Below are 17,065 nucleotides of genomic sequence, written 5' to 3'. Positions count from 1 at the left end.
AAGAGTAAGAATAGGATTCCATGTGGAATAATAAAAATTGAAATATTCACTGTGGAAATCACACCATGTGATCCATATATTATCAGCAGAAATGGAATAGTAGCTTTCAGAGTAGGAAAATAATTGACCATTTGGAGTCAGGCTCCAAATGTGTAGGGTAAGGAAAGCACAGTTCCTACTGTATATAAAGTTCATGTCTTCCGCTGCTGAAATGTCCTTACTCATCTATCTGCAGAGACATTATCCCAGTCTGCCACTTACCATCTCTTACCCTAACTTCTATAAAACTCTCAGCCAACAGTAAGCTTGTCAAGGGCAGGGACTGTGTCTGTTTCCTTATCATTCATTGTTATGAGTGCCTAGTACCATTTGGCATCATGAGTATGTGTGAATGATTTCATCCTCCCTAACTGAGCTCCCTGCCTCCTCTAATTATATCTTCCACCTTACAGCTATATGTAAATCTAGATACATAGATACTCTCCTGCCTAAAACCTTATCTTCTTTTCACCCACTGAGTGAAACCCAAATTGCTCTCCAGCTACATTGCTAACCAGCCAAGCATTGCACTTTATTATCTAGTAATACTAAACTTTGAAGTTCCCCACAAAAATCATATAGTTCATGGTGTTGTGTCTTTACTCCTAAGGTTCCCTCTGCCTGAAACTCTTTTCCCACCTAACTCTAGTTCACCCTTCAAAACTCATTTCTTTAGAAATGCTTCCCTTGGGGTACCTGGGGGGTTCAGTTGGTTGAGCATCCAGCTCTTGACCTTGACTCTGGTCATGATCTCAGGGTCATGAGATTGAGTCCCATGTAGGGCTCCCTGCTCAGTGAGGAGTCTGCTTCTCTTCTCTCCTTCCTCTTTCCCCCATTAGCAGGCTTATACTCTTTCCCTCTCTCTCTCTCTCTACCTCTTGCTATAAAATAAATAAATCTAGAAAGAAAAAAAGAGAAGAAAGAAAGAAAGAAAGAAAGAAAGAAAGAAAGAAAGAAAAAGAAAGAAAGAAAGAAGAAAGAAAGAAAGAAAGAAAGAAAGAAAGAAAGAAAGAAAGAAGAAGAAAGAAAGAAAGGAAAGAAAGAAGAAGAAAGAAAGAAAGAAAGAAAGAAAGAAAGAAAGAAAGAAAGAAAGAAAAAGAAAGAAAGAAAGAGAAAAGCTTTCCTGTATCCCAGAGTTAGGGTCAATGCCTCTCCTCTAAAATTTCATGTCACTCTGTTCATATTTTTATCATAACACTCACTTTATGATATTGGAATGATCTATTTTTATATTTCCTTAAATGATAGTGTTTTTGCTGCATGATACAGAAAATCCAACTCAGAATATATTGGTCCACTTAAATGAAGAGCTATGAGGCTTCAGGTATACTTTAATCCAGAGATTCATAGTCACTAGGCTTCATTTTTATGTATTTCTTTTGGCCCTGTCTTCCTAGATTTACCCTCAGATTATTCCCTCATGGTATCAAAGTGATTGCCAAGTTTTCTCAATGATATCCAAATGACAAGAAAGAATTTATCTTTCCCTCACTAGCCAATGAAAGCTCTAACTGATTAAGTCACTGAAAAGACTAGTGCCCTTCCCTAAACCAATCATGAGTACAAAAGAAATGAGAGTCTGCTCATTGGCCAAGACTCTGTGGCTGAAAGGTTCAGATCCTTGTAGGAAGGGGTAAGAAGTAAAGATACTTTGGAAGCCATCAACAATATTAAGTGTACTTTCCAATGAGACCAGGCTCCTGATGGTCTTGCATTCCCTGCCACAGTCGTCTTTGGGTTCCAAGTATGTAGCACAGAGCTTGCAACATGCAGAGCAGGTCATCAATTTATATTTGCTTACCTGGAGGAAATTGACCCTTCCTGGAACTGAAAAACACATCTGTATCCATGCCCACCTTTATCTATGCTTCTCACTTTAGCCCTGCAGATCCACCTCCATGCTGACTACTTCCTACAGCTACTTCTTACCTTTCCACTTTATGAAATCTGCTTAAAATGAGTCCCCACTTCCCTTATCCTGGGTTGTTCTTTCTCAATCAAATTCACCTTAACTGCACTCACCTCACCCCCACCCCAATTCCAAAAAGATCTTGTTTAGAGGTTCTCTAAAGTTTCCCTGCAATTTGAAGATTCTGTGATAAATGTACAAACATATCGCCCCAAATGATGGAAATATCAAAAAAAGAATGGTTTGTCAGCCAGTCTTTTTATTTATTTAATATTCCCTGAAGGTAGCTGCTATATGTCTTTTGATTGTTTCTTCAAAAGAAAGAGCATAACAGAGTACAAAGAGACTAGACTTTGCAAACAGGCCTGGGTCAAATGCTGGTACCATCACTTCTTAACTCTGTGAAATGTTGGGCAAGTGATTTAATCTTTCTGAGCTCAGCCCCCTCCTGTGTCAAATGGGGATAATAATACTCACCTCCCAGGATTATAATAAGGGTTAAATAAGATAAGCTATTTAATGTGGCTGGGACAGTACACGGTCAATTGATGTCACTTCCCTCCTCTCTCTGTGCCATCCAGAGTGCATTATTGGCACATCTAACTTGAGTTCCACAATTCTTTCCAATTTTCCTGTGATCCAGGCTGTTGAAGAAGCTCATTGTTACTGAAGGTTAGTCTGCCCTCCCAATGTCTAAGCATGGGAAATTGAGACTCGTTAGCAATCTTTGAGAACTTCTCCAGTTCTCTCCAAAGGCTGATATCTGCCTACTTTGGCATACCCTGGTTTTGTTTTCTGGGTGAAGCAGAAAATAGCTTGCCAGCTGTGGTCACTTTAAAGAAATAGATAGGATGGTGTGAGAGTCAGGACCACCTAAGAGTCTACAAAGCTTTAAGTGTCCTCAGGGTCCCTCCATCTCGAAGTTCTGGCTTCTACACATGCTGTCTCCCTGATATAAAACTCAGCATCATCTCCTAGTTCAAAAAATAAACTTTACTTAAAATTGTGGCAGAGAAGGGAAGTTCTTTATCAACCTCAAACAACATCAGATTTTATCATTAAAGATCCTGTTTCTAGAACCCCACATAGGGCTGTTACCTGGTTATTCCTTCAGCCCTTCTTACCTCCTCTGGATTCCTGTCTCAGTAATCTCTTCCCAGTGTTTGCTCTACTTTCCTTTTGGGAGCAAACAAAATCTCATTCAATGTAGTTTATCATCAGTTTTTGTGATTTTGACAACTAATCTCATACCCTGGGAGCTCATCAAAAAATTTTATTGAACAAAGATAGTTCCCTTCTTCAGAAGAATTCTAATGTCAGCTATTAGTAGTCATTATTAATAACATATTCATCTCATATATAAATGTGAATGGATTTTTTTCTGCAAAATGTACAGAAAGGGCTATCCCATGGAAAGGACTGCAAATGTTCTAAAATTCTAGTGACTACAAAACAGAAACTACTGGCTTTATTTGACACCTGAATAGGAAGAGGGCAGATATCTTAAGTGTTCCTTACCAGTGGACTTCCAAGAGGAAAACAGATTTGGCAGCCCTTAGACTAAGACATTTTTTAACATTTGTATTTCTTGGGGAAGCCAATGAAAAAAAATCATTACCCAAGTATACCATTTTCTCTCTCTTTGTACAGAATTCTTTCTTTTGGTAAATACAGTTGCCAAGGCTCAACTCTTTAAAGTTCTGCCCCCTTTCTATTTTCATGACAAGGACAACTAGAAACAAGGACTTCCAGTTATCTTTCAGGGACACGAGTCTTTACAGCCCCACACTATGGGCATGTGTGCAGATTACGAAGATAGAAAAACATGGCACTTATTTTTAATATTTTGCCATCTCTACATCCAGCATGGGGCTCAAATGCCCAAGAGTCACATGCTCCACCAACTGAGCCAGCCACACACTCCACCTGTCTTCAGGATTCTTAAGTAAAGTCATTTGCCTTTGTCCATCCTCAGTAGTTAAGAAATAGAACTACCCTACAAGCCAGCAATTGCACCACTAGGTATTTACCCAAAGGATACAAAAATACTGATTCAAAGGGACACATGCACCCCAATGTTTATAGCAGTATTATCTCCAATGGCCAAATTATGGAAACAGTGTAAATGTCCACAGATTGATGAATGGATAAAGAAGATGTGGTATATATATAATGAAATATTACTCAGCCATAAAAAAGGACAAAATCTTGTCATTTGCAATAACGTGTTAGAGCTAGAGAGTATTACACCAAGCAAAATAAGTCAGAGAAAGATATACCATATGGTTTCACTCATACGTGGAATTTAAGAAACAACAACCAAAAAAATGAGCATTGGGGAAAAAAGCAAAAGAGAGGCAAACCAAGAAACAGACTCTTAACTTTAGAGAACAAACTGATGGTTACAGAGGGAAGATGGGTGGGAGGATGGGTTAAATAGGTGGTAGGGATTAAGGCATGTGATGACCACTGGGGAGTTGTATGGAAATGTTGAATCACTATATTGTACATCTGAAACTAATATTGTAATGTATGCTAACTGGAATTTAAATAGAAACTAAATTTAAAAAAAGAATGTATGTCCATTTTGTCCATTATGGAAAGTCTAGAATATGCAGATGCACAAAAGAAGAAAATAATAGTTGAATCCCTTTCCAGAAGTATATAGAAATAACCACTGTTATTATTTCATTGCAGATGCTTTTGACTTTGCAGGTGTATATGTTCACTTGGGTATATAGTTTTTATAAAAATGAATCATAGTTTTTACATGAAGGTTTTCTTTTTAGACATCAGGTACACAGGGTTGACTTAACGGCACTACTTGGTTCATGGCATACAATTTTTTCAGGTCTTTCAAAGGACTCTTGTTGGGTTTACCTCTCCTTTCTTTTTCCAAATTTCATTTCCAATCCTACCCACCACCCACTTAAGCAAAAACTCCAGTGTGTTTGATATATTATTAATATATACTGTCATTTTGTATGAATGTTTATAATCCATTATGCAAATGATATTGTGTTATAGACCTTCCAGTTTCTTTTTTTCCATTCAATATTTGAAACCTCTCCGTGTTGCTTGCTATATGTATATCTAGTCTATTGTCCTATTATTGCTCCTTAGCATTTCCTCACATTTCACTTAGCTACAACCCTACATATGCTTGGGTTGCCTCATACAAAGACCTGGGAAGAATTTATCTACTCTGGACCAAGGGTGGAGATTCCTGGGTCATAAAGGTACCTTTGTGTCTAATTGCACCAGTTGGTGCCAGATTATTGCTCATAAGGGTGAACCAGTGTATATTCCCTCTGGAGTGGTTGTCATTATCTAGATTTCTAATTTTTGCCAATCTGATAGGTGTAAAGTGGTATCTGGCTGTTTTACCTTATGTTTTCTGATAACCAAGGAATTTGAGCATAGCCTTTCATACTTCTTAGGCAGTTAGATTTCCCCATTCCAAGATTAGACTTTTTAAAGCCTTGGATTATTTAGGATGGAAGTTTTCCTGCCTCTTGTTCTGCTTATTTGTCTGACTTTCTTGCAGATTTAAGATAATACGTACTTTGGGGCACCTGGGTGACTTAGTTAGTTAAGTATCTGATTCTTGATTTTGGTTCAGGTGATAATCTCAGGGTCATGAGATCAAGCCCTGCATGGAGTTTTGCACACAGTGGGGAGTATGCTTGAGATTCTCTCCTTTTCCCTCTGCCCTTCCCCCCACTCCAACACACTCGTGTGTACTCTCTCTCTAAAATAAATAAACAAATCTTTTTACAAAAAGATAATACTTTAAGGTTTTTGACATTGCTTGTGTTTTGACGATCTGTTATCTTTGTGTTAACTTTCTTTCTGTAGTGTTTTTTGCTGATCATAAATTCTTATTTTTTTTTTTTTTTTTGCCCATACAAGTTGATTTAAACATATTGTGCATATCTTTCAAATGTCATTATTTTGTGTTGGCAATGCTGGTTAAACCTGGTGTATTTGTTGTAGAGTTTCTTGTTACAGCTGGAATGATTATATAAATTGAAAGTATTTAAATTATTATTTTTGGAATACTTTTATTGATACCATCTCATTTGATCTTTCTAAAAACCCTGAAAACTAGGTGAAACAGGTATTATTCTCCCAATTTCATGAATGAGGAAACTGATTTGACTCATTGACATGTAGTTACCTGCCCAAGTTCATATAGCTAATTGGTGAGCAAGCCAAGATCAACAGTCAAACCTCTTGTCCCCTGTGCAGCTTATTAAGAGTTAGGATTGTTTCCAACAAAGCAGAATTATCTTAAACTTCTGCATGAAAGAGTCATTCACTGCCTGATGAGATAGTCACATCAAAACATGTTTTAATAAATCTGGATGACTTATCATTTTGGTCTGAGATATGAGCCAAATGGTCTTCTCAATAAAGGTAGAGGTGTCAGTGTGGGAAAGGGTCCTCATCTCTTTGAACACTGTTGTGGGAGAGAAGTTTCCTTGTTGAATCTTATTCTGAAGATGGTGACTGCAGATAAATAATGGTTTTCAAGGGAAACTGTCTTCCACACTTGCCCTCAACTCAGAGATGGAATGAATCATAGGACCAAGAAGAGCATAAACCTGGATATGCAGATGGGAAGCAGGAATAGTTTCCAATCACTGTCACATCAAAAAATATCATCCCAGAAAATGAGTATGTAGTTCATTTTGACCTCAGTGCAGACCATAAAAAGATTCAAGAGAAATGTTGGACTCTGGCCCCTAAAATCAATTCCTGGGGATGGAACTAATGAGATGGAGGTCAGGTGAATGTTGTAGGAGAAGGTGAAGCCCAGCTCTGGGCTCCTGCTGGTGAAGGAAAAGGTAATTGAATGATGGGGTGATGGAGGACTCATTCTTCAGTATGATCTTAATTACATTACAAAATGCTGTTCATCAGCATTTTGTGGACAAGGAGAGGAAAGCTCTGTTGGCTGCTGGTTGGTTAAGGCTTTTTAATCCTGGCATATCCTTCAGCACCACGGGCAACAACAGGCAAAACCCATGTTCTTTGACTGAGCATGTCTTCCTCATAAAAAGACTCCTTCTGTATAATCCAACTAAGCAAAGCTTATGGTTGGTGCTTTAAGAAGAATGAGTATTTCAGATATTTGCCAAAATGAGCTCCCAATGTTGTGATAGCAATAATAATTATAACTTCCAAATACTGACTGCTTACTGTGTGCCAAGCATTGTGTTGAATAAGCATCATTTTATTTACTCTGGAGAGAAAAGAAACTTGGGCATATGTACTATTATTATCCCCCTTTTGCAGATAAGGAAATTGAGACTTAGGGAGATGGAATGAGTAGCCCAAAGTAACAAAGCTAATAACTGGCAAAACTGTAATGCAAATCCAGAGCTGTCTGACTCTGAAGATGAGTTTCTGTGCTCTCAAAATTTGTATTCATGATCTATTTCTGCATAACAAATTGCCCCCCAAAATAACAACAAATGTTATTATTTCTTATAAGGGTTACAAATTTAAGAGAGGCTTGGTTGGATGTTTCTGGCTCAGAAATGCTCATGAAGTTGCAGTAAAGGTGTCAACCAACTCCTCACTATGTGAGTCTTTCTGGAGAGCTACCTGAGTTTCCTCCATAAAATAAAGATATCCTCAGGGTTTTTATGAGGATCAACTGAAACAACCTATGAAAAAGTGCTATGGAAGCTGAAATAGCAATAATATTATATGAATTTATCACCATCTTGCATAGAGCATTCAGGGAAGTGGAGATATCCCTGACTCCTGCAGAAGAATAACCAAGATCATGCCTGATTCACTCCATGCCCTAGGAAAAAAGCCCAGCACCTATGAAGGGGACATCTAATCCAGGACACTTTAGAGTGAAGAAGGCAAGGAAACCAAGCTTCTGCACATAGCCCCCATGAGACAGTTCATAGTCAGTGATCTGACTGAGCTTCCCTGCTTTCCCTTATAATGAAAAGAAGGGAGGGCAGGAGAGGTATTCTTACTTAGAGAGACCTGGTAGCTTCTAGAAAGTAGGCACCCAACCCCTTTTGCTTTCTGGTGCAAGATGTTGGGATTTAAACCAGGGTGGAAGTAACAAATGGCCTGGATAGAAAATGAAGCCAGAGCTTAGGCTGAGAGGAGACTGTGGTAAAAAGTCTATGGTGTAAGACAGACTCATTTGTGCCCATTTTTGTTATGAGGAAACTAATGCTCATTGAAGTTCTTTAATCTGCAGAATGACATATTTTGTGTGTAAAGCACATAGAAGACTGGCACACAGGAGGTATTCTAAATAGAAATTTAGGGGTAATTTTCATTATGACTGTCATCATTCTAATCTCACATGGCTGTTTTGAGGATCAAGATAACATATCCTATTGCTTATTAGATTATAAGCTCCATGATCTTGCTCCAGGGTATCTTGTATAGTTTGAGACTTTGTGTGTCTGTCTTATTACTGTATTCCCAGCATCTATAAATGGACCTAACACAAACCTGGTATATAGAGGCACTCTATGATTGATAGTTCTTAGCATTTTCATCATTACCTGTATCATCATCAATACCATCATTATCACCACCACCATCAGCACTCCCATCTCCAAGACATAAGATGATTCAATAATGTTCTTAGTCTGTGAACCTGAGACTTAATTCTTTTTTTGCTTCAGGTAGCCTTCGTTCACAGAGGAGTCTGTGTCTTCCATAGTAACAAAAAAGGTACTCTGCCATATTGGTATTATGTTATGTTTCAAGGCAAAACAAAACCAAAACCAAATCCCTAGGAAATTTTAATAAGCCCTGTCACCAGGTTCATCATAATATGTTGGAATTATATTCCCCTGGTATTGGATCCCATCTCTACTATTTACTATGTGGCCTTGGGTAAGTTACCAACCTTCTCTGGCCCTCCATGGTCTCATGTATAAAATGAAAACATAAAACCAACCAAATACCAATATGACTGTTGTAAGGAATAACAGATTCTCTTTGCCAGATTTCTTGCATGCACCCTTTCCATAGCAGGTAGATGCCCAATAAGTATTTATGGAATAAACATGTTGATTAAATAAATGCTGTAATTTTATCTCCAACTTCACTTCTCACTCTAAAACTTGGGTCTGCATGAAAGGAAGATGAGATCCTTTCAAAGTCTGGGGAATTCTGATGGAGTAGAATATACAGGTTCCAGGACTCATTGTAAGTTTGGGCAAGTCACAAGGTCTGATTCAGAGTCTCATGAGACTTACCCACAAAATAGGAGGAATTGATGGCTGCACAAAATGTGGATGTACTTAATTCCCCTGGCCTACACATTTAAAAATAGTTAAAATGGTAAGTTTTATGTTATGTATATTTTATAACAAAATGGAAAAAAAGAAAAGAGGAAAATCTTAGCTGGCTGGAATATTAGCTTTCTGAACTTGAGACAAATACTATTGGCTAGCAAAAATTATCTTTTACTATGTGCCAGGCACTGCCCACATGTCAAAAGCATGATCTTATGTAATGCTTTTAGTGGTCCTGTGAGTGAGGGAGAATTCTTACCCCCATTGTACAGATGGGAACATACAATCTCAAGCTAGTGTTTCTAGAGATGATATTTGAACCAATCACAAATGCAGTCAGCTCAGATCCTGGTCAAGAAGAACCTTAATAGAGAAGAAGTATCAAGCCCAGTCAGAGTTTGAGAAAGGCCTTGGCTACTTCTCTTCTTTGAAGCTCCAGTATATTGGAATAGAGGGAAAGAGGGAATGAGGAAAAGGAAGAATCAAGACAGAAGAAAAAAAATGAACACAGTTAACAATATTTTGCTCTTTTTAAAATATTGACATTTAATTGTTATTTTTGTGTGATTCTAATGATAATGAAAATATTTTATTGAGCAATGACATCAAAAGTCCAAATCAAGACCCCACAAATTTGGGAGGGCTGAGCAGTTTCCAGCCTCTGCCTCTTTCTTCCCATCCTCCAGTTCGTGTGGAGAGAGGCTCTGAGTGACACTGTGATGTAGCCTCGGGGGGCTCATCTTGGCATACCTGTGGATTATAGATGGGACTTTGAGGACTCCATAGCTGGAGAGGAACAGCAAGTCTAAGGCTCCCATCAAGTCATTAGTTTGACAAGATAGAGCTATCAGGACCACATTTCAGGAAAGGTTGTAAGGTGGCTGGCTCCCTCCTAGTCCCCTGTCATGGACTTGATGGAGTCTTAAAATAGCTGTAGCATTAAAATAATTAATTAATAAGTTTTAGTAGTCATAGTAATAATAATAATAACAATAATAACAGCAGCTAACACACAGAAGGCTTATGTCTGATGATAAGCATGTTATACATAGCCCACTCATTCCTCCCAACAATTCAGTCGGGTAGGTACAATCATTCATCATCATCTTCTTAAATATGAGGAAACCGCTGCATGTAGAAATTAAATAATTTGCCCAAGGTCACAAAGTTTTTAGACAAAATGGAATTACACAGTGGCTACCATTTATGGCATATTTACAGTGGAGTTGTATGGAATAATTCATGTGAACATTTAACCCAGAGCCTTACAGCCACCCCAGGAAGAAGGTCCTATGACTACTCTCCTTAATTTACCAACAGGAAAAGCATGGCTTATGGAAGGCAAGAAACTGGCTAAAAATACACAGCTCAAAAGTGGGGGCCTGTCTGATGCCAAAGCACAAATGTGATTTCTGTCCTCTGACTTTAGGAACTGACTAGTAACCAAGAAGGTAAATTTCCGACTGTTGTGATACCACTTGCCTGCTTTCTGTGCTATGAACCAGTGTTTTTTTGTTTTGATTTTTCATCCACGTGAAGCACAGGGGAGGGTTCCAATCTCAAAAAAAAAAAACATGTCTTCTCATCTTAAGCGTCATATTCGATCATGAAATAAACTGTTCTCTTCAGTCCCTCTATCAAATTCTTCTGGAAAATGGATATTGTTTGTGGTGTCTTTCATAGGCATGCGTTGTGATTGCTTTTCAATAATCTTTCCATATAGCAATGCAGAAGCACTCCAGGCAGCCCAGGAAGGGTTGTTCCCATAATTGTGCCAACAATAATCCACCATTTTATATTTATTTCATCAGTTTCCATAGTTCACAAGAACACCCATAATCTTAGATGCAGTAATCAACTGTTTCAAAATTGTCCCATCCTAAATTTAGGCCCTGAACTTGGTAATTTAGCTAGAGAGCTTCATTGTTGAGTGCCACTCTTTCACTGATGAAGGAAAGTGCTACTATTTGGGCTGTATTTAATTCATATTATTTCACAAGTTGAACTGGATACCACGGAGTTTAATAACGCAGGGTATAATTGCCTTAATGCCATGAAGGCGCAAGGCTGCCTGACTTCCCTAGTCTTTGCTAGGACTCTCTCACAAATGGGTTGCTGCTGCTCAATGGGGCTTTGCTGCTTCAATATTTTAATAAAACAAATATCGTTGTAATGTGGAATTTGTGGATGGATCAGCAGAGGCTATGAAATAGTCACTAAACAGCTTTTCATCACTGCTAATGCTCATTGGTTGAAGACTTGCTAAGTATAACCACTGTACCGTCAGCTTGTTCAATGACCACAGCAAGCCTACAAGGTAGATGCTATTACTGTCACATTTACAGAGGCTTGAAGGGATTCTTTAGAGTAGGTCACATAATCTGCACCCGGGGACAACATCCACTCCAGAGTCAGAGTATACGATTCTTGCTATATTGTCTTCCTAGCTGCTTTGTTATTTATGCAGACCCAAGGAGGGAATGAGAGTCCGAAGCAGAAAACTCAATGCATATGCCTTGGGAGGAATGGAGTCCCTTGTGAGTTGTGAATTCTGGGTGTTCATTCTCTAAGTGGGCTGTCTTGGCATTAACTGCCAATCAGGGTGTCCTTATTCCCCGTATCCCCTCCAATCTACTTTAAAAAAAAAAGATTTATTTATTTTAGAGTGTGTGTGTGTATGCAGAGGGGGAAGGACAAAGGGAGAGGGGAAGAGAGAGAGCATCTCAAACAGACTCCCTGCTGAGCAGGGGGCCCCACACAGTGCTCCATCCTATGACCCTGAGATCATGACCTGAGCCAAAATCAAGAGTCAGATGCTCCACCAACTGAGCTACTCAGGTGCCCTACCTCCAATCTACATTTATTTTATTTTATTTATTTATTCATGAGAGACACACACAGAGAGAGAGAGAGAGGCAGAGACACAGGCAGAGGGAGAAGCAGGCTCCATGCAAGGGAGCCCGATGTGGGACTCGATCCCGGGACTCCAGGATCAGGCCCCGGGCTGAAGGCAGGTGCCAAACCGCTGAGCCCCCCAGGGATCCCCTCCAATCTACATTTTAAATGTGACCCCAACATCCAAGAGCAGAATGAATTTTATCCTGAAAAATAAAGTGTCTTATGAAGTACCAGTTCCAACTGCATGGACCCCTTTCACATTCTAGTGAGACTCACATTTAATTGCCTGATGAAAGACCATTCTCCCTTTATCAAAATGTTTAAGCCCTGTGGATACCAGTACACATGTGAAAAATAGACTTATGGTAATCATGTTTATTTAAAATGATTATAATATGTATGGTTTTCTGCTCATAGACTGAGAGTGACAGCATGCTGACCCTAAAATATAAGGCTTATGCATTTGAGACAAGGGAGCCAATCTTAAGATAAATGATGGTACAAATGACAGCTTATTTGGATAATACCTTCTGATTACCAAGAACTGGGATGAAATTCTAAAATGTAAGCATATTTATCTAAATGTAACATAGAATTCATTGGCCAAACACTGAACTTCTTGACGATACTTCTGTAAGGAAAAGTGGATAAAAATCAATTCTGCTTCTAAAAGTACCTATAAATCAAGAAAAAAAATGGCTATATTTTCCAGAGAAGTATCTATTTATAATATCTCATTTTGCAGCAATAATTTTATTTTTACTTAATTGTCCCCCTAACCTCTAAAACTAAAAACAGCAATCATTATACACAATATATGTTATTTTGTTCATTGATTCCTCTGATGCATGTTTCTGTATCAGGCGTCATGCACTAGGGGTACAGTAGGCAAGCTGGATGCAGTGCCTGCCATCACAGGTGCATTCCACTGGGGAAGACAAATTATGAACACAAAACCAAATCAATATGTGTCATTTCGGATGATGATAAATATTGTGATGAACGTAAAGCAAGGTAGGGAGGCAACTTCTTTGGGGAGAGGGGTAGTCAGGGAAGGCCTCTTTTGGAGAGAACATGTCAGCAGAGACTAATGAATGAGAAAGAATGTTCCAACTCCTTTCATGTACAGACTTCTCACCAAAAACAATTGGAGAACCACCCAGTCCTACCTAAAGGAAAATAATTCTCTCCTGCCTTCTTCCCTGCCATTTTGTTTTTCCTAACTCTGTTTTCTTTGGAAAATATGCATTTGTCTAAGATGAAAAGATCTCAGATCATCTCTCCTTACATTATTCCCCAAAGTGAAGCCAGAGCATTTCACTTGTCCTACAGCTGAGCCAAATCTGAGTGGCCCTGCTGAGGGAACCAGTTCTAAGAACTAGCTTACAGCCTGCTTTTTTAATTTTTTTTTTTTTTTTATGATAGTCACAGAGAGAGAGAGAGAGGCGCAGAGATACAGGCAGAGGGAGAAGCAGGCTCCATGCACCAGGAGCCCGACGTGGGATTCGATCCCGAGTCTCCAGGATCGCTCCCTGGGCCAAAGGCAGGCGCCAAACCGCTGCGCCACCCAGGGATCCCCTACAGCCTGCTTTTTAAGGCCCATATGTGCTTGGGTCTACCTTGTTCTTTGGACCCTTCAGATACCTCTCTCCTCATGGGAAGCACCTTCACATTTAACCAGCCGACATTTTCCCCTGATCTACCTATTTTGCCAGGGCTGATAGTGACCTATGAGGCTTTCCCATTCACGAGGCTGAGAGTAAGGAGTCCACATGCCAGCATGGAAACAGTAGTTGTCCTGCTGTCCAGTACTTCACGACCCTTCTCTTTGCCTTAAGGAAAAAGAAGAGTAAGGGAAATGCCATTGGGTAGGATTCTCCTAAAAAGCAGCCTCTATCCCAGACATTTGATGCACCATACTTTATCTGATCTTTCCAACATACCTGGGAACTCAAGGGTCCCAGAGTGCTTAAACACTGTCTTCAAAGTCACCCAGTCGTAAGTGGGAGATCTGGGATTTGATCTCATTTCAGTTTCCAAAACTATCTCATGTTCTTTCTACTACATGGATCCAAAAAGCTGTCAATTTTCCTTGTCCCAGAGGGAGATGATGTATGGAACTCTCCCACTACTCGGCATATCCAAAACCTCTGCCTAATTCTCATAGTCACTGCCTGGCAAGTGTGATATCAAAGCTATAAATGAAGGTTTCAACCAAATAAGATTCTAGTTTCTAGAATACAATTTCCAATAAGAAGATATGTCAGGCAGTGAACCAACTACCTTAACAGTGGGTGCCAAAACCCTATGGGCGATTTATAGAGAAGTTGAAATAAGGAACAAAACAAATACATTTAGACTTTACTGAATTCCTCTCCGTTTGGGAGGAAGAAAAATATTATTCTCTGCAAATGGAAAAAAATAGATTCATTTCTCTCTGCTATTACATGGGTCCAGCTAAGCAATAATGCACGGCAAAGCCAAATGCTCTGATCGGTTTCTCTGAGCTGTTATTAAAGTTTGCAAAATATTGCTCAGATTCTTCCTGGCAGGGTTTCAATATTGTCTGTTTAAACTAGAATTGGGCTGGTACTCTTCATTTCTGTTAAGCTTGCCAGGACTGGTGATCCCACCACACAAATCTCCTGGTGCCATGGCCTTCATCCAGCATAGGCTGGCAACCCCCTCTGTTGCCTCTCTGATATGACTCAGTTTGAAATGACTGAATCAACTCTCTTCCTTCCCTTTTTCTTTGCCTCCCTTTTTTACCCCAAACATATGTGTACACGTGCATTTGCACATGCACCCCCACACACATACACATGCACACACACACTTTGGGCTTTCACGCTGGGGTTTGAAGGAGAATGGGGAACTGCAAAGAACAGTCTGACTTAGAAGGCATTTCTCCAATGAAGTTGGGGTTCTGAGCCCAGAAATCTAAAAGGGATATGAGATTCTTTTTTCCCTCTGTTATTAGACATAGATGACCATTGTGATTGTCACCCTCCTGCTCCTTGTATTCTCCTGCTCCATCCACCTCCTAAGCAACTTTTTAGGTTATGTCAAAGCAACCATTATAGAACACTTCTTCTCCAGACCACTAAACCTTCCCTTTTTTTTAAATCCCTTCCCCACATGGCAGATTCATATTTCTTCTCTCACAGACAGATTATATCCCAGGAGGAAGTGTGGTATTTCTGCACCCCAGAATTAGCAGAAGTTGAAGCATCTGATGCAATAAATATGATAATTGGGCTTCGGCTGCGAACTACAAATGGCAGTCACCACTGGTCATAACAAGGCAGCCATACATTCTCTTCTTCCAGGGAAGTCTTTCCATAGGGGAATCTGAGATGTGCAAATGTCTGTAATGAAGGGGAAAACCAGAGAGAGGAAATGGAAGCTCATTTTCTGAATGCTTTTATCCATCCTGATATGCTTAGTTGAGAGTCAGAGCTTGGCCCAAGTTAACTCATTAAGTTCCCAGAGTTTGTTGTGGATTTTTAGCCATTAGTCATCCTAGTCAACACCACATGAACAAAAGTAATGAAAATGGTACCTGGGGAAGTGGGAAGGGCAGGTCTGAAAGTCCAGTATGAAGTGAGAAAGGAGGAAGGTAATAGGCCAAATGTAAAAAGCAAAACAAACATTAGTTAATGACAAGGTGTGATGTGGACTTTGGGAAGAGAGAAAGAAGTCCGGGGGAAAAAAATCTGGACATTGTACAGGAGACACATTTTTCCTAAGTCTTATTTGATAGCCATGGGTCACTTTTCTTTTCCTTGTGGTTAAAACCTGTCCGTATACAGTTGGGGAATGGAGAGGATAAATTCATTTATAATCATAATAATTTGTACTAATAAAATGTTCTTCTTAGAGCTGCAGAAATGTTCAGACACATCCCTGTGAGTGAGAGATCAATTAAATATCAATATTGTTGTCTAATGAATGAGGAAAGCAAGTCTCAGCAAGGCAAATGACTGATCCAATGTCATACTTCCATGTTGTGTCATGCCCCAGGAGGAAAACACATGTCTTCTAATTCCTACTCCAGTGTCCTTCATTCCAAATGCTGCCAGTGGTTTCTGGAATGTTCCATTCATTCTCCCTCTCACTGTTCCTCAGTTTTTCCATACACACTCAAAGCTGCCACATTTTTCTAAGCAACTCTCATCAGCTTACATGTCAGCCCGTCTGGAAGCTCTTGATTCCCACAAGCTGACCTACTTCCTTCTTCCCACAGAACCTTGCTTCATCCTAAGATAGAACCCGGATATCACAGGATCCTGTTCTTTTTTTTTTTTTTTTTTTGCAAGACCCCTCCACACACATGAGGATGACTTTCTTGAGGGCAGAGACTGTGTATATATTTATCTTTGTATCCCCAGTACTTTACACAATGCTTAGCACTTAGTGGACTCTCCACAAATGTTTGCTGAATGGTTGATAGAGAGATGGACAGATGGATGGATAGAAGGTCTTTCAAGGTTGAAATTTAAATTTTTTATTTAAATTTAAATACATGAGAAGCTTGCTGTCAACAGAGGGCTTTCTTGACCTGCTGCTAAAGATAGAATCCTTCTGATGTTCTTGGTTTACATCTGCTACCATAATCACTTATCCATATTCTACCAGAATTACCATTGCTGAAATATCTATTTGATATCAATCTTCAATATGTCCCAAGGGAAAGAACTGTCCCAGGCACCAGTGTAGTAGGAATAGCCGTCTCCAGATAATCAGAATTTGAATCTTGATTCATCAAGTTATTGAGTATATGGATTTTTGCTAGTAAACTACTTCACCTCGTCATACCTCAGTTCCCTCTTGTGTTAAATGGGACAGTCACAGCCCTTCCCCCCTCAACCTGTACAAATGGTTTGTGAGGATTAAATGAGATAATAAATATAAAATGCTTAATATGCAC

The 17,065-nt window shown here is 39.4% G+C and overlaps 1 protein-coding gene across 6 annotated transcripts in view; it reads left to right on the top strand.

Moving 5' to 3' along the window:
• The window catches only part of SAMD12 (sterile alpha motif domain containing 12), a 378,174-nt gene that overhangs the window by 322,824 nt on the left and 38,285 nt on the right, over positions 1-17,065 (top strand). The window contains exon 5 of one of the 6 annotated variants that reach the window (XM_077847042.1): positions 10,558-10,807. The exons of 2 other annotated variants lie outside the window; for them this stretch is intronic. In XM_077847042.1, coding sequence (XP_077703168.1) covers positions 10,558-10,646 — 89 coding nt within the window. In that variant the 3' untranslated portion in view covers positions 10,647-10,807. Of the gene's footprint in view, positions 1-10,557; positions 10,808-17,065 lie in introns of those variants that run through there. 3 more of the 6 variants (XM_077847040.1, XM_077847047.1, XM_077847046.1) reach the window with 3 other exon arrangements.

This window comes from Canis aureus, chromosome 14, assembly GCF_053574225.1.
Source record: "Canis aureus isolate CA01 chromosome 14, VMU_Caureus_v.1.0, whole genome shotgun sequence".
In the NCBI taxonomy this organism is placed as follows: Eukaryota; Metazoa; Chordata; class Mammalia; order Carnivora; family Canidae; genus Canis; species Canis aureus.
Note: the sequence above shows the minus strand (reverse complement) of the source record. Positions and strands in the feature narration are given on the sequence as shown.